The following is a 22736-nucleotide window of genomic DNA, read 5'->3' on the forward strand; positions in this document are numbered from 1 at the left end:
TCTCTTATTGTGAAATTTTGTTTAAAAATAAGATCATACTTTTTCAGTTTCAGAGCAATATTCCTAATTTTCAGTTTCAGATCTTAAACTACTCCCGTAACTTTTTGTACACTACAAAAAGTATTACTTACTTAACAATACGCTCCTCAAAACAACATTTCCACAGTCAGATTGTATGCCTCTGTGCACTTAGAATGTTACTGCTTGTGGATAAAACCTGAACTTTCAGGTTTGTACTCTCTCCTCTTGGATAGTTGAACTTTATGAGCACAAGAGACGTGCCCAAAAAAGGCTGTGATGTCAATGCTACACTATCATTAGACTGACTGGAGCTGTTACCAGGTAGAACCACCACTTAATTCTGAGAGGGAGCAAAGAAAATATGTGAGCAGAGAGCAAACTAATGCAGATTGCACCCCCACACAGGTAGTTAAAGCGTGAGGTGCAGGATTCAAACAGGAGCAGAAGATATTTGCTCACCAGGCATTAAATCTGAGTGCAGAATCACCGCTTTGACAAGGAGCAGAGCATATCTGTAAGTAAGCAGGATTGTCTCTATTGTGGGAACAGTTTTGAGCAAGAGCAGCAAAATATAGGAATCCTGCTGTTAAACTGAAAATGGGTGTGCATATTTTTGGAAAGGAAAAAATCCTCTTAATTTTGATGGATTGATGGATGGATGGATGGATGGATGGATGGATGGATGGATGGATGGATGGATGGATGGATACCATACCATATTTATTTCTAAAGCATTTAAAACACAACATGGCAGCTGACCGAAGTGCTGTCAAAAAAGCAAGACCAACAATAAAACAGTAAAATAAATATGCAAAAGAAATCAAAAACACAACACATACGAGGAAAGAGTGCAATATTAAGACACAGATATTAATTCACTCTGGGTTGAAAGTTAATGAGAAATGTGTTTTTAAACAAGATTTGAAAACAGAAAGAGATGAGGCCTGCCTCATTCCACAATTTAGGAGCCAGAGCTGCAAGGGCTCTGTATCCTTGGGATTTACACAAAGTTTTTGAAACTGCTAAAGTCAGACGATCTTAGAGCATGTGATGGCATATAAAGGTGCAAAGGTTTTGATAAATAAAATGGTTCATGAGATGGACCTCATTCGATGGACAGATCGAATCGACAAGGGAGCACATAAATGTGAAACCTTTCCTGTCTTTGCATTTCTGCCAGATATGAAGCTTTATTCATTATAGAAAACCTCAATAACAAAGCGTTGCCATAAAGAAATAAGCAACAGCACAACATAGTATGGTATGGATATGAAAAAACAAAACAATAGCTAAAGCCTTTAAAATAATTAACACCGAGCACCTTAGTAAGACCAATGCAGTTCAAGTATTGTTTTGTAAGCCTAATTAATCATGACTTTGGTGAACAGCCAACAGAGAGGGAGGACAGCCTCCTTCTGTCTTAAACTCCACAACACTGCTCCAGAGTGCACCCCACATCCAGGGTTAACACAATTACCAGCATGTCCTTCCAACCATGAGCCAGCATCACACTGCAGGCCCTGTAATTGGTGTGCCCAGAATTGCAGACAAAAATTAGAAAAGCAGCAGAGGGAGAGGGGTGATTAATTTGCCCGAGGAGGCCGTTGGTAACTATGTAAATCACTGGCTGTCAGTGAAATTCAATTTTCTTATTCTGTTGTCCTTGTCTGCGATGCAAGTCATGCTCAAAGATTGGTTAAAGCATCAGGTCATAACCACAGAGCCTGTAAAGTGAAGGGCATAAGATACACGCAGCTTAATTACAAGGACCACAACATCCCGCGGTGATTGTTGAATGTGTGAATTGTGCCTGCTTTTCAAATTCCAAGGCATACTGGATCAGAAAGTTGCAGTTGTCAAAAATCTGACTTTGGTTATAATTTCAGTTATTTAAAAGCTTACGAGCAGGTGGATAGAGGAGGCAGCAGGCCGCAGTATGTGAAGCTCCTCTCTTGAATTGACAACAAATGGATTCATAATTAATTACAGGATTGACTTATCTTACTAAAGCAGTGCCCTCAAAAAACACTATTTCACCTCATCTACAACCTTCCGTGTCTTGCCATCAGACAGCTCTTAGGGCATTTGGGTTTTCCAGATAATGCCTTCAAGGAGACTTTGAGCAGTTTTGCATTAACCAACATCAAAACACTGACCACAATCTATAGCCCAATCCTTTTAAATCCTGTTATATTAGCCAGCTCAGTGACGCAAACAGCTAAGGTGCTGCTCCTCTTTGTTGCTAAATAATACCCATTCAGCAAGGTTTAGCCACAGGGGTCAAGCGTACAAAGCATGCTATTCCTAGGGAGCAATTAGCTCTTAGTCTCCTGAATGTAAGGTCACATCTCTGGCTTTTGACAACACTTCTTCTCATCACACCTCGTCAATGAACTCTTGCCAATAGGCAGGCACAAGGTTGTCATCAGGATGGCTAAAAATGCAAATTAAAACTCTGTTCTGTATTTTCTACTTTAGTTTATTTTAATTATCCTTTATTCAAATGTACACGGTTTATTTTGAGAGCTCTTTTCGTACCTGTGTGGCACTAACACACAGGCCACCGGAGTGCTTTTGATCTCAAGGTTTGCAAGCGTTGTAATACCTCAGATGCTCATCCTAAAATAAACCTTTTTATAGAATAATATATTCTGATTGCATTCATATTTATTCATAAGCTATACGACCCCGCCACTGAGATGCGCACTTACATAGTATACCATGATGCAACTGCAAAAAAAGGAACCCCCATGGCAGTTCCATAAAAACAAGTTAAACTTTCCTCTCTCAGGCAACTCTGTTAGACACAAGTGTGTGGGGCCACTGGAGACTGTCAGCTCAAAACAGGAATGGGGCAGGCAGGTGAAATACAGGACACGACTGAGGGAAATAAAAGGTGGAGCAAATAAATGTGAGGGTATTACAAAGCCATTTCTACCAAAAGCTTAATGGAGTTCAGAATAAAAGGAATCTACTGCTAGCTTGCAATAATGAAAAAAGTTTTTTTATCACTTTACTACATTTAAAAAATTTATATTTTCTGTACTCTACAATTTAGCGGCACATTACTTTTAGAATACCACCCATAAATTAAATGAGATGCAATGTAAGAGATTACTCCAGTGTTGTTTAACCTCTCAATAAAGTCTTTTTAGGAGTGACCTTATTCAAAAAACATTTTTTATAGTTAGAATTCAATTCATTTCTGTATGAAATGAAAACACCTTTACCTAAGTTATATTCTTCTTCTTTAGTTCACATTTTACCATTTCGGTAAAGGCTTCAATGTGTCAAACATTCACCAAGGGGGAAACAATAAATAACAAGAAAACATACTCAGATCATTAAAGTATTACTGGCCCAACATATTGTTCCAGTTAGAAGTTTACATATCAACAGGAATGTGTTCGGCATCACATTCCTCTCCCCGATTACGACGTGTTCCACAGATTACGAGATTACTGTGACAAGGTGTGCAGCAATTAATTGTCGTAAACAGTCAAGCACACTCATGCGTAAAGCTGAGGGGTGGATCCATTGGCACTGTTGGAAGACCTTAGAGAGAGAATTAGAAGGAAACGTGGTTTCAGGGGTCAACAATTTCCTGACCAATGATGACTGGCCATTGGCCAATATACCACTTTAGACTCCAAGCATTGCAGTTTGCTATAACCTACAGGGGAAAGTGGCTACACCCACCTCCAGGTGCTGAAAGGCAGCTCTCCAACCCCCAGAGCGCAGAGAAGGTGCACCTACTGCTCAAACCCATGCAGCACTCAGTGTCCATCAGCTTCCTAGAATGGTTTTTGCGGTGTCCGTTTCTATTTGTTCATTTAATTATTTTTTTCTGGGGGAGGGAGGGGGTCTTATCATGGGGAAAACCTCTCATTCCCCCTCCCATCTCTGAATGTTGATCTGAGCGCACAGCCTTTGAGGAATTTAAACAGGAGCACGGCTTTCATCTGACGTTGAAAACAACAAGCATGTTTATTTTTTAACAAGTTCTTTTAATGTGGACAACATATGTGCTTTTACCTCTGATTTTCTAATTTAATAAACACCTCTGTTTGAATGTGCAAGGTTTTATAAATCTGAATATTTTTTGCCGTTAGAAATAAGCAGGCAAAGTTATAATTTTTTTTTTACCAAATCATTCTTTAAAATGTTATTTCCTCAAATAATGTTTTGCCTAACTCAGATTTGCATTATGAATGGGTTGAACACAGACCAAATGTTGCTCTAAATTAGTTATGCCTCATTCCACATTCCACATTCTTTAAGATGAACTTTAGTTCTCTAACTTGGATCTGCATTGACTTCTAGTCTAGTAAGTTTCACTGGCCCAGTCTAGATGATTTGTTGGTTGAAATATAGTGTTAATTCAGATAGCATTTTATAGTGGTGTTCTTTGGATTTATTTCTGGTAATAAATTATTGCAGTTGAAGAGAAGTTGTCACTCATTTATTCTATATGTATGCAGAGTTTGCTGTTAACAAAATGTCAGTCCTCAAATCACTCTTACAATTGTCCTAATATCAGCTGGTTTGGGCTGATATTCGCCAGACAATACCTAACACGTCAAGGGTTATTTAATAAACATGAAATGACTTAAAAACATGCGTAATGGCACAACATAAATATACTCTATATTGTTTCAATTGAGCTGTTGCAGATGCTGCTCCAAAAGCTTAATATTAGCCTGCTGTTTCTCTGGTAAATTTGAATGTGTTTTTGGGATTAATGTGAGGTTGGAATATCCACCTGCTTCAAAGGTTTACATATCAACCACACCACCATCTGCAGATTAAAGGATTTTTTTCAGGATGTTGAAGAAGAACACAATAACTATAAGCTCTAGCCAACCATTAAATTGAAGAGGCTGGATCATAAGTGTAAATACCACAGTGAAGTGGGTTGAACATCAGCTTTTATTCAGACAGTGCTGACCAAGAAGGCATCTGCTCCAAAACTAACATCTTCATGCTCAACTGAAATTGCCAGTGGCTCACATGGACAAGCAATGTTTTCTGGGGAAAGGTTTTATGGTCAGACAAGACAGAAAATTGTCTGTTTGGCCACAACAGTAAGAAGAATGATCAGAGGGGTTGATGTTGGGCTTAAAACCGGATAACTTTGTACCATCTGACAAGCATTGGGGTGGTAGCACCATGCTGAGGATCTACCTCCCAAAGGCTACTGGTGCACAGCACAAATTTGGTGGGATCAAGAAAGAACACTACCAGCAAACTTTTAACCTCAACCCTAAATCAATAGCCAAATGATTGACAGATGTACAGAACTGGGTTGTGTAACAGACGTATGAACCGGGATGTGATTCAGGATATAAAAATGCATTCTAAAATCAACTGGTAACTAGTTCAGCAGCAACAAAACGATGTAAGCTCTTCTGTTTGTCCCAATTAAGAGGCTTGGACCAAGTAAAGGGGATCAAGGGGATCGTAGTTGATGCATGTGAAAAGTGCCTTACATCTAGGAGAAAAGAAAAAAAGCATGAAAAACCATCCAGTTTTGGTTTTTATACCAACCGCCTTTGTTTGAAAATGTTTCTCAAACAATAAAAAAAATGGTTAAGTGACTTCTAAGAGACACTGGTTGAGCAGTCCATCTGTGTAAATGTAATAGGAGGTATGCATTTAATAATGATCTCTGCAAGTGTATAATTACATAGCAAAAAGAGCTTTGAGCTACTGCACATATCACATCAGTAAAATCTGACATTATATGGTTTATATAGATGATGATGGTTCTGTTTGAAAGGTAAGATCTAAAGCAGATCTAAAGAGTTCCAGATATCCCCACCAATCCTTGATGTCTTTATTCAGATGGATCAACGCTGTCAAAGGCTGTAGAAAGGTCTAACAAGAATAAGACCGTAAATTCCCTAGGGTTTGCAGTCATCATGATGCTAGTGGAGATTTTAAGAGAGCAGTTTCTGCTCAATGTATATCAGGAAAACCAGAGAGATATTTATAGTTTTCTTCCAGAAAATAAATAATGTGTTTGGCCACCACATTTTCTAAGATTGTTTTAAGTAAAAGGTAATATACAAATTGGTCTGTATTCCTTTATCTGAAAGGAATTCAAGCTGGACTTCTTAAACAGTGTATTTTTCGGACTGCAAGGCACACTTAAAACCCTTAAATTTTCTCAAAAATTGATGGGGCGCCTTATAATCCGGTACACATTATACATGATTACCGTTGTGCTTACTGACCGATTTTATATGGTACAATGCACTCAAAAAATTGGCAGAATGTGTAAGTAAGACTTTGGTCCGCTCAATGGATATTCAGGGCATTACGGTGCACTGTGTCACTACCTTATCAGTCTACAAGATTGCCTGACTGTAATGTCTAAACTAGAAGTGCTTTACTCTCCCTCTCAGTAGAGAGCTGTGTACGCAGAGGGGCCTGAGTGATATTACACAGAAGTAAATTTACTGCGCCTTATAATCTGGTGTGCCTTATATGTGGACAAAAACACACATAGAGACGTTAATTCACAATGAGCCCTATTATCCGGTGCACCTAATGGTCCGAAAAATACGATAATAAATTTTACAAATGCATGTTTAAAAAGGGCAAGGACAGAGACGCGTTGAAAAAACTGATTATTAATATCCACTAGGCAAGAGAGAATGAGATCAAACACTTCAGAATATCAGCATGTATTTAAAAGGGTTTCATGTTTCTCTTTTTAAATAACACCGATGCCACAAGCATTTACAAGTCTGACAGTTAACGATGATTGGGAAGACGATGGATACCAAAAAATAATAATAGGAAGTAGGTAGAGATGAAATAGGTGGAGATGAAAACTCTACCTTGATATTCTTATTTTATTCTTGAAGAATGTCAGAAAGCCGTTGCAGCTGGACTTTGAAAATACAGGAGATAAGCTCGTCCTTTATTGAATCTAACTTCTGAGTTGTTTTCATTTGAGGTTATAACGTCAGCAAAGTAAACAGTTTTTGATATTTTTTTTAAGCATTCTCATTTGAATAAATTATGAGCTTTTAAAGCGGGACCTATGAACTTTCAGCTTACTTGTTTTCCAGAGCCTCTCAGCTATGGGTCATCTTCTTCTGAAACTGCAAATATTACCATTTATACAAAGACCGTCCTTTTTGTCATAAACCTGTCTTTTTTTTCTGGCACCATTAGATCTAAAATTAAACATGTTTGCTAATTAAATGATAAAATGAGGGAGTTAGAAACATTACCATCAACTAAGTTTCTCAAGTAATGCAGATAATGCATAATGCATTGACTGCTCACTGAAAAATGACCTTTCTGACTTCAGTTTGGAAGGACAGGATCAACATTAGTTTTGACTTTAAAGACAATGTAGCTGTGGTGACTAGCATGAACCTCTTCAACATGTAAATGTGTAGTCTTAAATAAAAAACAAGATCCACTTGTGAGTAGAGACCCAGAAACATGCTGTGCTATGTTAAAAGAGCATGATAGCTCCATTATCTGCAGCTGCATTACAGGAAGGGTCATCAATGTGTAAAGAATTAACTGCATGTCATCAAAAATTCCTCTCTTCTCTGATAATTGATGCTAAAACGTCTACAAATTAGAAAGAAAAGGTCCAGTTTGGCCAAGGGGTCAATAAATGTAAATGCTTCAAATTGCACTGTTTTGATGACCTGACATTGAAAAGTGATCAATGAGCCACAGTCCATGAGATTACAGATGTAGTTGTCTTCAAAGGTCAAAGAAAGACCTCCACCAGGACCAGACAAGCGTGGTGTGAAAATAATAGAGCAGTTTGGAGGGCATTTTACACAAAATACCCATCTTGCAGTTATGTTTCAGTAAGAAATAAAAAGTGTTGTGAAATAAAATCTAAATAAAAAATACCACTATGTGGATAATAGCAAATCAGTCATAAGATCCCAACCAGTAGATTATTTTTAGTACTCTTTATGAATTGTTTGTATGTCCTTTCTTATTTTAACCTTTTTGTGTAACCTTACTCTGGTGAAGCATCTGAGGTCTACTTAAAGCAGTAGCAGATGGAAACATGTCGGCCACAAGCAGTAAACAACCTAATTTGCACCAAAGACTTAAACAGAGTCAATGAGGTGACGATAGACACACAGTCATAGTGAGAGCCCCACACAAACACATACTCTTTTGCATATATGCCAGTACACACACAGGCACTCAAAACCACCTACACAACCTAAGGCATGTCTGGCTTCCTAATGACATGGCCCTGTGTGTTTGTGAGGGTGTAAAAGTGTGTTTTGAATTAGGAAGAGGAGAGGCAGAAGATGAACTAACGATGGCTGCTAATAATTACAGATCTGTACTGTGGATGAGTTAATGAGGAGCCAAAGCCTCCCATGATGCCCCAGTAATAATGAATGGGCAGTGAGAGAGAGGGAGAGGAGTGAAGGAGGGAAAGAGAGAGAATGAGGTAGGAGATGTCATTTTGAGAGGCTGCAGTGCCCTTTGGTTTCTCTGCTCTCTGGGCATGCCAACACGAGAGGAGCCTTCCCAGAGGAGGCTTGTCTCCACGCTAATGAAGATGTGACAGACCTCCGGGCCATGATTTGCAGAGTAGTGTAAAAAGCAAGGGGGAAAAAGGAGTGACAGTTCTTATGAAATGAATGGTGCTGAAAAGGTGAACGGGCTTCAAGAAAGAAAGCTATTGTCAAACTTAAAACTTGACTGACATGTTTAGGTTTGAAGGGTGTTTTTAAGATGCTGTATATGTCAGTAAAAAAAAAAAGAAGAATGCTTGAAGACTTTAAATTATAACCACTAGATTAGTCAAGGGGGATTACCCAGCGCACAGAAGCAAACTAAAGAGAATTAAAAGTACTCACTAGGGAGCTGGTGTAGCTGGGATCCGACGTGTCCTCCTGCAGATAGCGTGACAGGCCAAAGTCGGAAACTTTGCAGACCAAGTTGCTGTTGACGAGGATGTTTCGAGCGGCCAGGTCACGATGGACATAATTCATTTCTGAGAGGTATTTCATCCCTGCTGATATCCCACGGAGCATTCCCACCAACTGGATCACCGTAAACTGACCATCGTTTTGCTGGAGAACAGACACAAATTGTTAATTGGATTCAATTTCTGCAAGAGTGAACATAATGTTGAGAGATGCTTTCAATTGTAATTGGCAAATTTTGTTTTGTCTTTACAAAAATAATTTGACTCTGTTAAGCAAACGTGGCTAAGAAATTACCTAATTTTATCTGAATCAGAATTTGATTTGGAAATTCACGGTACAAAGTGTGAATTTCGTCATAAATGTTTGTACTATTTTCTGATACATCAAGGCTACTAATTTGGATTATCTTCTTCTCCTCCAGAAATAAAAGAAACCCTGCCGGTTTATAATTATTAACACAACCAGAGGGCATATGCACATAAAAGACGAAGGAACAAGATACGCTGTCATTCCAACACCCACATAAGAGAGGGACATCCTGTGCGCAGGCAGTTTCATCTGCTCAAATGTTTATTTTGCCATTCCCTGCTTTTTACCAATTATATATATTGTTTTTAATTTGCATTGTGATAAAATTCAAAGCTGTGGCATGCAAGCACCCCTCTGTCCAACGTCCCAATCTGATTGCTCTCAAGAGAAGACTTTAAACCTTTGAAACAAAACAACAAATAAGAGGGTAAGGAGAGATCGATAGAAACACAAGTCGGATGCGGTGGTTAGCAAAGCCAACTTCAAAGAGCCTATATAAACCCACGACAGATCAAAGAGAAATAGAAGGCCAATTCATTAGATTGAAGGAGGGGGAAAATTGCTGAATATTGATTAAGCTACATGTCTGCTCAATCATTATTATAAAAGGAAGAGCCTAATAATAGCTTAAAACATTATTAGACTATATGTATATTGACTGAAAAACTAAGCTGATGTGAACATTTTAAAATTAGAAATGACTGATATTGTAGCCATTGCAATTAAATCAATTAATAATATAAATAAAAATTAAACGTGTTTTCATTTAGCTCATTCTATGGTTATTGGACAAAAAAAAATTAGGCATCATCAGTTAATTCATATTATTTCTTAAATTAAAAACATTAACATTTCATTTGATTCCCTTAAACAACTGCAGTACATGCAGCTTTCATTCTCATAGATCACTCACCCTTAGGAAGGAGTCAAGGGCACCGTTCTCCATGAACTCTGTGACGATCATGACGGGACGGCTTTTTGTGACGACGCCTTCCAGTCGGATAATGTTTGGATGGTCAAACTGGCCCATGATGGAGGCTTCAGACAGGAAGTCTCTCCTCTGCTTCTCCACGTAGCCAGCCTTCAGCGTCTTAATGGCCACATAGATCTCTCTCTTACCAGGCAGCTTCAAACGGCCCTTGTACACTTCTCCAAATTCACCTGGTCAGAAATAGTTGAGCAAGGTGGAGTTTCCTTTAAAACGAAGCAATAACCTCCTTGGTCAGCTCAAACCCACTGTAGTTATTTTTCAATTAGCCACACCTTATATGTCCTAACGTGATAGTTCATTATGTTTGTTTCCGGCATGCTGAGTGTTTTTGCTACACTGTTGGTACTGTTGATCTGCTAGTGATATTCTCAACAGTGTGGTTCCTTCTGACTCACAGCAGTCACTTTATCCTAAAAGACTGCCAAGCGTCTTTGTATTCCCAAATTGAAGAAAATCAGCCAAGCACTGACTGGGACATTTCTGGCACCCATTTTATTAATTATCACCAGCCTGTCCTGTAGAGACACCACACCAAGAATTCAGCAAAAACGGATATCCTTAATTAGTTACCCCCCCTTACATTCTTAAATTTACCCCAGCTCACACCTGGCTTGCTGAGCAGGCCGTGGTTTGGGAGCTATTCCAAGCTCAATCACACTACTACTATTTTAGCACCTTTATGAAGAAGCACAGTATGCTCTCTTGACTGTAAAAGTAAACTGCCTCCGACTGTATGGAAGAGGCATGTAATGAACATGAATGTTATGTAGCCGTCTGTTTAAAAATATATATATTTTACAACTCTAAGCATCTAATCATAGGTTTTGAAAGACATTGTTTATTTCATTCTGAAACAAGGATCCACTCTATTCTGCATGTATAATTGAATGAAATTGCAAAACGTTGCAAAAACACAGTGAGATTTAATACGAGAAAAAAGGGAAAAATGTAAGATGAACTGACAGGCCAGACCCAAAGAATCTAATTCTTTTGGGTTGCATGCTTCTCTGCATCTTGTTGGTGCACATGGCTTTGGCCCTTGACATGTGTGCACCTGACAAACAGGCATGGCTTTAGAGCAGATTAATGTGAAACTTCATGGTACACAGATATGCACGTCGCATACAATACCCAGAAGCAAAACTTCAAACACAGCAGTCCACATCCACATCATGTCACAAAATAAGAATGTATGGGCACACAGAAATACATTGCTTCTATTCATTACTTGTCATACCTGCACCGATGACCTCCTCAATCTTGACAGTGGAGACATCGATCTCCTTGGCAAATTCTCTCACTGCCTCGTTAGGGTCCTCATAAGTGAAGGGATCAATGTAGATCTTCATTCCAGGAGAGCCTGAGAAGTGGGTCGGGCAGCCCAGTGGGGAGGGGCAGTTAGACATGTCGGCTCGCAAAGAGAGTTCTAGGACAACCAAAGTGCTCAGTAAGCTTTCAAGAAGGAAATACTCTTCCTTTAGACTTAAATGAAATATTTTAGAAGGATCTGATGATAAAAATCCTTACATTGTAGCATACATCTTAAATAGGACTAAATATTACAACCTCTACTAGCTCCAAGTGCAACGGACAATGTTACCTTTAGAGCCCAAATAAATAACAAGACAGAAAATAACAGGTGCAAAATGAAAATTTCTATCAAACATTTGTTGTATAAAGTATAAGTGGTCGGATACAGGAAGAGCTTTAGCAACAAGAAAAGAAACATATTTGCTGGGATAAAATGTAAACCAAGAAAAAAAGAAAGTAAAGCATTAAGGGAGACAGCGAGAGGCGATGGTATATAGAAAGAATAAATGCATGCCTTTTTTTGTCCCCCTTTATCCCTTACCCTAGCAATATCAGCTCTTTCATCATGGTAGAACCAATTTCCCAGCAGCCTTTTGCTATTGGAGCTCATAAAAAGATAAAACCACCATGCCATCAACAAGCTCTTCATGCAATTCTAAAACAGCCGACCACAGTTTACAGACAGCAGATGTCTCTCCAAACGGAACAAAACTTTACCAAGTCGACAGGTTGGGTGGGTGGGGGAAAAAAAAACACACTTATAAACCAATTTAATATGCTACAAAAGGATATGCAGCCAGCAACCAGACATCAAATCATCATCTCTGTGGTGACATCCAAGGTCAGCCTAGTTCCTTGGGGGCTGTTTACTCCAAACATTGCCCGCTATATTATGAATGTCTCCATCAAGTCAAATTTATGCCTGGACATTTGCACGAACTACACAGAAGGAGAGAAGGGCCTTAAGACACAAGGTGAGGGTAGGTTCCAGGGATTAAAGTACCTCACCTTGCTTTTGACTAGAAGTTCACTGTAGTTATCACTGTAATTGCCTTGAACCCTGTTTAGGTGACTTTAATTGATCATTACAAATTCTGTTCACTGCAAAGAGCTTTTCATTGCATACTGTTTTACTATTTACAAGGGTAACCAGGGCAAAGCTTCACATCTCAACAGAGGAACCATGCATGGCAACAAGTGTCATGTAAAGATACTTCAGACTAAAACCCAAGCTCATGTGGACAAACCGCTAAATAAATGCACACCCATTACTTTCTAACCCATACTCCAGAGCCCACTTTTATCTATAATTTAAAATGCAAACAGTTTATTTTCCTGCCTCCCTATGGTCCAGCCCTGGTTAACTGGACTCATCTTTTTCTGGCCACTGGCTAAAAACATAGACTCTCAATTTAACATTAATATTTCAAAGGGCCTTCAGCTAAGTGTATGAAAAAAATGTATCAGAACATCATTTCTATCTTTACCAACATATAAAACATGTACTCTGCAGAAAGAAGAGGCACTCCAACAATGACTCATGGGCTAAACCAAAAATGTTCAATTTTCAAGAATAGATGGATAAGTTTAACGAATGAATATTAATGGGGATCAAAGCAGTTGAGTGTGAAATCATACTACATGGTATGATCTGCTGTCAGCTCAACTCAAAATCCTTAGTCACTAAAATTACACATTCTGTACCTTTCCAAAAAGGGTGTGGTTATTAGTTTTGCTGATGTCTGCATGTAGCCAAGGTTTTTGTGTGTGCCAAAAGTGACAAAATTATCTTATTGGAAGAGTGTGTTTTACCCCACATCAGCTCCCCCCTTCACTATGAGAAACCACGTTATTCTTTCCTATGTTTGTTCTTTTCTTCTGATTCATTTCTGAGTAGACAAATCAGTGCTTGTCCATTTCATGCTGAGAACTGTACTGGTAGAGTGAGTTTACACAATACAAGTCATCTGGGCTCATTTCTTTGTCTGATCAATTAAAGTTACAATTTACCGCACAGTACTTGATCATGATATTTTCTGTCATTGACCTATTTGTATACTACGCTTGTTTACTAAGTGGGCCTAATGTATCCACAAATCAACCACATGGGACCGATGCTCCAATGATCTAATAAAACTGTGGGGAAAATCAAATTAGTGGTCTTACTTAACAGGATTTACATACAGTCTTAAGACAAACAGGAATTTCGTCTCTATTAAAGCTAATCTTTTTAAGTTAAAGGATTCTTTCATACTTTCAGCAAGGGGACTTACTGCCCCCTAATTTATTTTCTCTGACAAAGATTTAATTTCCATACGTCTAAGCATTAATGAAGAGCTAGCAATTAACTGTTTCTGTGATTATATTTGTTGAGGAATTAACAAACAGCAGCAGGGCACTATATCCCTACAGTGAGTTCATTTTCATTTCATGTCTGCCTAAGAAGCAGATTAATTTATTTTAGTGCCTCACAGTATTACGAGCTCAGGTCCTGACTAAATCTAAACTAATTATCCATTGTTTGACGTCAGAAAGTCATCTGTCACACACTGGCTTATTAGTATGAAAACTACCCTTACTTTTGTGTATGGTTTGGGTATAAAGGATATAAAGGTGCATCAGTGTTTATTGTAATAGACACCAATGTAAATTATCCATGTACATCCATGTAAATTCTCACAAATTGCTATCCAGCTTTGGTAAGGATAAGACTTCATTGGGTCAAGAAAAGCTATCTCCAGGTCAGCTCCATCTGGCCAATAACTAACCCTGTCACTGTTGCATCATGCACGAATGCTGCACCCCTTATTTAGCTATTGGGCTTATTCTGGCATATTTACACTGAGGCAAATTGCCAATCTTTTGCGTAATGTGCCCTGCCCTAATCAAACAAAGATCTTAAACTTAAACTCGCAGGGAGGTCTGGGTGTGAGGTAGACTTATTTAAGCTTGGCAGTAACAGTCCCAGAGTCACAGACCAGGTGCAAATTATTTTAACAATAAGCAGCTAATGTTGCTAAAGTTGGCATTTGACTCATAGTTTCAATTTGGCTCTAAACCAAAAAAGCTATTTCACAGTTTTTAGATATTCTAGAATCTAAAATACTTGGATCAAATCTAAGCTTCACAGTTCTCCATCAAACAGAGTCCTTAAAGCAACTTTCAAAATGTATAAAATCTCTATTCTGCTTTTAAAAGGAGAATTTTAAAATGCTCTTTTTTGACATTAGGGTGAACACAGAAATAGACAAGCATGAAAAACTACAATATATGATGGACCTTTAAAAATCTTGATTGGAACATTTTACTTTGATTTGAGGATCTTTAAAATAAAGCTTCTGGCAGGTTGTGATGGACCGAGGTAAAAACGCATGAGGAGTCACAGGAAATTATTCAAAAGTTGGGTTTTTTATTTTTAACCCAAAAGCCAAAAGTACAAAAATGGTGGGTTCCGGAGTCATAAAAGAGGTCAAAAAAAAGAAAAACAAACTTTAACTGAAGCAAACTGTGCCCAAACTAACTGACTGCACAACCAAACATAACTGACCTACAAACAAATGACACACAAGGGTATATATACACTCTGGCTGATCAGACCAATTAACACAATAGGGGTAATTAAAACCAAACAAACACTCACAAATGACAAAACAAAGCAGTACAGTTATGTTTGACACTAAACTAATCTAAGAACAATGAAAAACCCACAACCTCTAAATACAAACCCTAAGTGAAATACAAAAGAAAGAAAAATACAAATCCCCCCTTCCAGCAAAAGCAGGTGGAACAGTCCAATTTACCCTCCCCGGTATTTAGTTGATCTCAGCCCTGGCAGCCATCTTTTGTCTGGCAAAACTCCCAGGCACCATGGAAGGTAAGAAATAAAGATTAGTAACAAAAACACAAAAAAGGTATGGAAAATTGACTAAGTACAAAAGTGAACTAAATGTGCGCGCTTACAAATAGAACACAGGTACTTAAACTAAGAATAAAGTTTTATTGCAAACTAAAATGTGCATATACTGATTGGTAAATGAAAAGTGTATGTGTGGTACAGACTTTTAAGGTGTGGCCATGGGTTTGGCCATCACACAGGTGAAACCAAAAAATTGGGATTGGGACTTAGTGTTCCCCAAAACAACGCTAAAAACTAGTCTCGCATATTGTCCTATGAATAATAGATGTAGTGCTACAACTCTACCTAGTAGCGATACACAATTTACAATAACCTGCGGACGCTACCAATTCTGTAAGATGCATCATAAAGAAACACGCAAAATAATTAAAACTGAAGAAAACATGCCTTATGGAATCCATCCAGCACTAGTTATATTTGATAGATTTCCAATTTAATTTAACATTCAAACAATTAAATAAGACCCTAACACTTAACCAAAACAATAATCTCAAAATAATCATAACAAACAAATGGTATATGATTCAAAAGGTTTTGTTTTAAATGAAATGAAATATGGGGTCATAAAGAACAAATTCATAACTTTGAAATTTAAATGAAACCATGATTAAAGGTATCAGTAAAAAAAAAAAACAACAACACATTGTTGTTGGGAAAATTCTCAGGGTGAATTAAATGTCACATTTGGCGGCACAGATGGGATTGATGCATTGTGTGAAGTAAGGCTTTGATTCACCTGTTCACCAGTTAGTCTTTCCGACATTACGCCTGGGGTTGAGTGTAATGTAAAATGTAGCCATTGTATTGCATCACTTTATTGATTCAATGTTCCTGTCGAAGGGAGCTAAAAATGAGGAAAACATCTCAGGATGTGAGTGCAGCAACATCTGGAGCTGAATGAAGTGTATCTTTTGGAGGTTTACACAAAACAATTGAAGGAGGGGTCCGATCATATTGTTGGGTGACTGAATACCCTCATTATCAAACTGTCACTCAAATCTTAAGAAAATACTGGAAAACAAAACACCATGAGGTGTTGGTGGTGATGGGGAGAGTTTCTGAGTGTAGGAAGTGTGAACATTTAACAATCAAATCTGTGAATAGGATCCCTTATCACCATTTTATTTCCTCTTCATTTGAAATCTTTATTTAGCTCTAAAATCCTTTGATCTTTCATTCCTTACTAGTTACCCTATGCTAATTGCATCAGGCTCTTTCAAATATAGTTATGACAGAGCTGACTCCTATACTGCATGTCCACAGCAGCTTTAATGAACCCAAAGCTGCCACCTTTCTGTGACTTTGACACAAAGTAACTGTGTTGAAACACTTTGCTGTGTCAGGTTCAACAAAACTCAATTCCCAGGGTGAGAGTCCCTTATTCAGACTGCTTGGTTGGCAGATTGTAGAGCTTTCATATGAGCTACAAAGCCTTTACACATTCCTTTGTGTGCATGTGTGTGACTAAGCGTGCCCGATATTATTTGTACGCCCCTCTGGGCTTTGTCCTCCTCATCAGGAGAATGCCCGGAAAGGGCTTAGACAAGACTCAATCATGGCTATCATGCAGCCCGAGGAGATTTTAGTCAATGTCAGAGTGTACAGGAAAGAAAATTACATTCATAAAAACCTACCTGATCGTTTCAGTTTTACATTAGATCCATTTTATTTTTGCATTGAACATAATACAGAACCTTGTAAATGTATTTAGAAACCTTAAACTATTGGAGCCCTTGATCAATCAAATCAAAGTTGTAGCAGGAGGCAGTTTATTCCCCTGGTTTTCATTCAGGGTCATTAGGGGAAAGGGGACTGAGTACAAATGCATGCTACACTTTTCAAATGTATATTTGTAAAACAAACAAACAAAAAAACAACAACTGTCTTTCCTCTTCAAAACTATGGGTTACTTTGTGTTAGGCATATAAAATCCACTATGAAAACACATTAAATTGTTGTTGTGAAGTAACAAAATGGGAAAGGTTGAAGCATTATGAAAACTAGGTACCTTTATAGTTTCCAAAAAAAAAAGCTCAGCAGTCTAAGCACACTTTTAATCAGAGGAAACTAAACTTGTAAAAATGAAAAAAGTGAATGCCAGTTTTTGTCTTAACAAGTGCTTAGTTAGTATGTAAATCTATACTTTTTTTATTAAAGAAGGCCAGACTATTTATTATTTTAGTCATTGTATTTTTGGGACTATGAGGCGCACTTAAGATCCTTAAATCTCTCAAAAATCTACGGTGTGCCTTATAATCTGGCACGCCTTATATATATTTAAAGTTGTGCTTACTGACCAATTTTATGTGGTGCAATGTGCTCAAAAATCTCTTAAAATGTGTAAATACACCGCTCCACTCAATGGATATTCACATTACGGTACACTGTGTCACTACCTGATCGGACCCTTGAGCTGTCTACAAGACTGCCTGACTGTAATGTCGAAACTAGAAGTGCATTCATGTAAAGGCCGCCACATACTCGGGTGTAATTCACTCCGCGGAGGTCCGCGCGTACTAGAGGTGTATTCAAGGCGGACTCTGCGCGGACTCTGTGGTTACAGGTACGTGTCAGACTATAAACTTCTCAGAGGCATGAAGTCTTTACATGGAACTGTTTTATAAGTAACACAGTACGCTCGACTATGAACGGTAAAACGTCCGTGGGGAGGCTGCGCGGAGTCAGCGCAGCTCACAGTATGCGCACAGTACGTCCGAGTATGAGGGAGCCTTTAGGCAGCCCGCGCCCAGAGTACGCGCTAGCAACAATTAACCTAGTAAGTAAACTCAATAGAAAAGTTACTTTTTTTTGGCCTTGTGCTAGAAACAGGGTAGTGTAGTTAAAATACTCTGTCCTCCCGACAGAGACGGATAGAGAGCTGTGTACGTGAAGCAGTGGAGTGATAATACACACTTGGAAAGAATATTTAGTGCGCTGTATAATCTGGTGTGCCTTATATGTGGACAAAGACGCACATAGACACATTAATTCACAGTGTGCCTCATAATCTGGTGCGCCTTATGGTCCGTAAAATACGGTATTTAAGCAACCATGCCATACACACTCCTATTTGTATTTTGCGAAACAGTTTTGATTTTACATTATAGAATAATATCTCATAAATCTCTGTCTTTAAAAAAAAATATGAAAGACAATAAGGCAGGTTGTTCTCTGTATATTTCTAAGCAAGAGCCTGAATTTAGTGAATATATGAAAAAAGTCTTCTTTGATAAATAAACTCCAACTTTTGCATTATTCCTAGTCATCACTCTTCAGTTTTTCTACTTTCTAATTTGTAATTCTAATTTGTTATTGTATTGTATTGTTCCGGACCTGACAGCAGACATCCATTAAGTGAGTAAAAGTCAATAAAACCTAATATGCTGCATAATTACAATAAGAAAAACATGGTGCAATTTGGACTTGCCAGCCTTTTACCAAAGTCTACTGTCCACGCTTATCTGCATAAACAACCATTTTTTTGAAAATCAATACAAATATGCCAGGGTGCTTCTACATCTTTGCCCTATGCAAGATTGTATTTCCTCTAATATGTACATTGCACAATAAAAAAAGAACATATATAAACAGATGGTTTGGAAAAGTGTTTATGCTGTAGGTTGAGAAAGCAATTTATTACATTTCCATTCCTATTAAGGTATCCTCTATTTAATTACACAGCATGCAACTAATTTTCTTTTGGTATTCTAAATAAATGACACAAGAAACTGACACAATCTGGGAAACCCTACACACGACTCTGTGTTTGAGAATATACCTGCCCACCTTGCCCATGCCTACTGTTGCTGTAATAATGGTGCAATGTTAAATAGAATATACAATACAAAGTTACGTAATGTATGCATGCTTCATCTTGTTGTAAATACTTTATATTTGGTACATACCTTTTACTTTTTAACATTAAAACAAGGTATGATTCATTAAAAAAATATTAATCTATTTATGTTCATGGCTGAGATAACTACAGTGTGGTATGCAGATTTTTACATTTGCAACAATTTAAAGAAAACGATCTGGTGCTGTAAACCGACCTCTAGCAATTCTGACTGCAATCCTCAGAGTGGACTCACCTCTTCCCGTGCTGTAATGCTGCAGTTTGTCGCTGTACACCGCCTCCTTGCTGTACGCTCTTTTCCTGAGAGAGTAGCAAGATTGAGAGAGAACATAAGAGTTGACATGATGAAAGGCTCATGATGTTCTGTACTGCCTGAAGATGACGCAGATGAAACTAAATCAGTTTCAGCGGTTACCAATGGCAAATGAAGTTTATGAAAATGAGTTGATTTTTAATTAGACCTTGATAGGATCTTTTTTCTTTTCATGTGTCTCCTCTGCTTTGGCATCAAAAGAGCCTGCCCCATTTGATGAGCACTTGACTTGCTCAAACTTGTGCACATCACTGAAGAAAATGTAAGTTTCATATTTTAAGTGGAGCAAGACAGGAATTTGACAATGTGACAAACTGCTGCAAAATGAGATTGCCTTAATGGGGTAGAGTTGTCACAGTCTCCATGAAAAAGAGTCTTCCTTTTAAAATGTAACATCTTTTGCATTTCAATCAAATCTATTGATTTTTTTATATCCCTATTTTAGGCATTTTTATCTTAGGTTTGGGCTGAAGAAAACTAAGATAAATTTGTCAAAATGAACCCAGTGACTGCCTTTAGAATTACATGTGGGCAATAACAAACCTGATGATAAATAAATAAATAAATAAATAAACTCACATTTCATGCTTGGGCCAAATAGGGGAAGTTTGGTTGATATAAAACCTTTTGTTGATTTTTCTAGATCTGGGAATTTATCCAAATTTACAACTCACGTTATTTATTTTTTTCATCTGCCAGTAAAATGTTATATAAATATGTTTTTCTGTTTCCTTTTGATCTCTTTTTTTTAGACATTTAGTTATTGTACATGCAATAAAGAATGAGTGTTAAAATTGACTTAAGGGTGCTGAGTGTCTGTACTGCAAAGTGTTTGTTGGTTGTATTGCAGTATATGGAAAATACTGCCTAAACACCAAATACAAGTAAATAAAAAAAATATTCAGGTATGAATTAAAGCTATAAATGGCTTCAAAATTAAAGTTAAGTCTATTCAGGAATCAGGAATATCTTATTTGTCACCGCGGCAAAATTTATCTCTGGCCACTCTGCTTCACATTACACATAATGAGGCAAAAACTGACAAACAAACAGGCAATGAACAAGGGTTACTTTTTGCATTTAGGAGAATCACAGATAACAGATAATGAGGTATTAGGGTGTAACGTTTACTTGTTCAGTTAATATTGATATCTGTTAACACTCTCTCTACCCGGTCACAGGTTTCCTAGACATTGCTAAATCCAGGGTATAGGGAATGCTTCTCCATTAATTGGTGTCAAATGGAAACATGTTTAACTGCAAGATGAATGAATTATAACAAATAGCCAACAACAGGTTTGTCTAATTTAGGGGTCGGCCACCCTGGGCCTTTGCACCACAAGTGGGATGCAAGGGGTTAACTGATGGCACACAATGCGTTAATCTCAAAAAGTATATTAAAAACAGATATATGGCGCCATTGTTGCACATTTTAAATTATCTAGCACAAACCCATCTATTGCAGCACTTCTTCATGAAGGTATCTTAGCTAACACCCAACTACTGGGTTCGAGTTGTAATTGGCTAGAAATCGTTGATCATTTTAAATTACTTTGCTTACCACTGAGAAGGATGTTGCTGGGTTGTATTAAAATAATATGGCATCAAAGAGAACAAAAAAAATGATACCTGGTCTTTTACGAAAATGTGAACAGCAGATGGAGGTTTTTTGCAGCAGGAAGATATGGCAGTATATGTGCTCTTTGCTTTCAGAGTGTAGTTTGTCAGCTCTCCAGTGTTAAACAGCATTTTGAGACCAAACATTAAAAAAGTTTCGAGGACGGGGTAGAGAAGGTTGAATTAATTGCGTGCCATATCAAGGAAGTCTTTTCACCAGAAGACCTCTGAGAATTCACAACACTTTTTCAGGAATTTCAGGTGCATGAACAAATGTTTCGTTTTTCTGATCCAACCAGAAAACTTTAATTACCTGCTTGATTTGTCTCACTTTAACTGGCTGGATACAGAGAACATGGAAATGCAACTGACAGAACTGAAGAATTCGATTATGTGGAGGACACAGTTTACATAACTACAACTACAGCTGGAATCCACGGCTGTCCATGATCATGAAGCTTGCCAGACATCACTACCAGACAAGTTTAACTGTGTCAAGAACAAAGCGTTGGCCTCAATGACAGTATTTGGCTCTACATATCTGTGTGAGCAGATTTTCTCTCACATGAAAAGTGTGCTCAGCGTCTCCGGTGGTCGTCTGGCTGCTGGACACTCAAAGACCTGTGTGGCCCTTAAACTTACTAAGTCTGTTCCCCAAGAAACCAGAACTGCCAAATGTTAAGCAGGAGTAGGGATCTCATTAACAGGTGGCTCCCTGGGTTTTAACATCTACCTCATACTGGTCCAGTTTATCCTTTTTATCATTTGTGTGAGAAGAGCATAAATACAATATGCCTTTTCTATTGTATGATTCCTTCGCTATTATGGTGGTCTTACTATAGATAAAGTTTTTTCTTTTTTTTTTAAATAGCTGATCTGCACTTTATCGCCATTTGTCAGTAAATATAGTCCATCAAAGTTGTTGTCTGCAGTGTAAAATTGTTGATGTGCAGAGTTATTAAATGCATTGGTAATCCTATTGTTGATATGTCACATTTAAATGGCACTCCACATCTAATTGTTCTGTCCAAATCTTCTGCAACTTTTGTTGTTGTCAGGGATATGTTCAACGTCATACAAACTGGGCAGCATTATTATTTTTTGATTTTTATTCTAATTTTAACCTCATTAACCTCATTTTTATAATGTGCCCAAAGTCTCAATAGCTTCCTTGCAATCACCACAATGCAAAAAAATAAATAAAAATAAAATTACATTAATGGAGAAAATACTACAAGATGGCCCATCTTAGCACATGGCTGACATCCCATCACCTAATGAATGTGTAGTTGCCAGATGGCAATAAATAAAACTCAACTGAAAGTTAACATTTTCTATAGAGGGGAGATCCATCTTACCATCTCTGTTATACTGACTTACACTAAGAGCCATGCTGGAACGATTGAGATGATCTTGCACCAACCAAAATGGTCAAGGCCTGTAGCTATTTCACTTAGAACGATATT

General features: G+C 37.8%; 1 protein-coding gene across 2 annotated transcripts in view; it reads right to left on the reverse strand.

The window, feature by feature from the left end:
* The window catches only part of LOC105935923 (ephrin type-B receptor 1-B), a 243498-nt gene that overhangs the window by 26227 nt on the left and 194535 nt on the right, over window positions 1-22736 (reverse strand). Inside the window, exons 9-12 of one of the 2 annotated variants that reach the window (XM_012876547.3) lie at window positions 19576-19640; window positions 11495-11617; window positions 10180-10427; window positions 8886-9101 (exon numbers count right to left, since the gene is read on the reverse strand). In XM_012876547.3, coding sequence (XP_012732001.1) covers window positions 8886-9101; window positions 10180-10427; window positions 11495-11617; window positions 19576-19640 — 652 coding nt within the window. Of the gene's footprint in view, window positions 1-8885; window positions 9102-10179; window positions 10428-11494; window positions 11684-19575; window positions 19641-22736 lie in introns of both variants that reach the window. The other variant, XM_012876546.3, reaches the window with a different exon arrangement.

This window comes from Fundulus heteroclitus, chromosome 6 (genome assembly GCF_011125445.2).
Source record: "Fundulus heteroclitus isolate FHET01 chromosome 6, MU-UCD_Fhet_4.1, whole genome shotgun sequence".
Lineage (NCBI taxonomy): Eukaryota > Metazoa > Chordata > Actinopteri > Cyprinodontiformes > Fundulidae > Fundulus > Fundulus heteroclitus.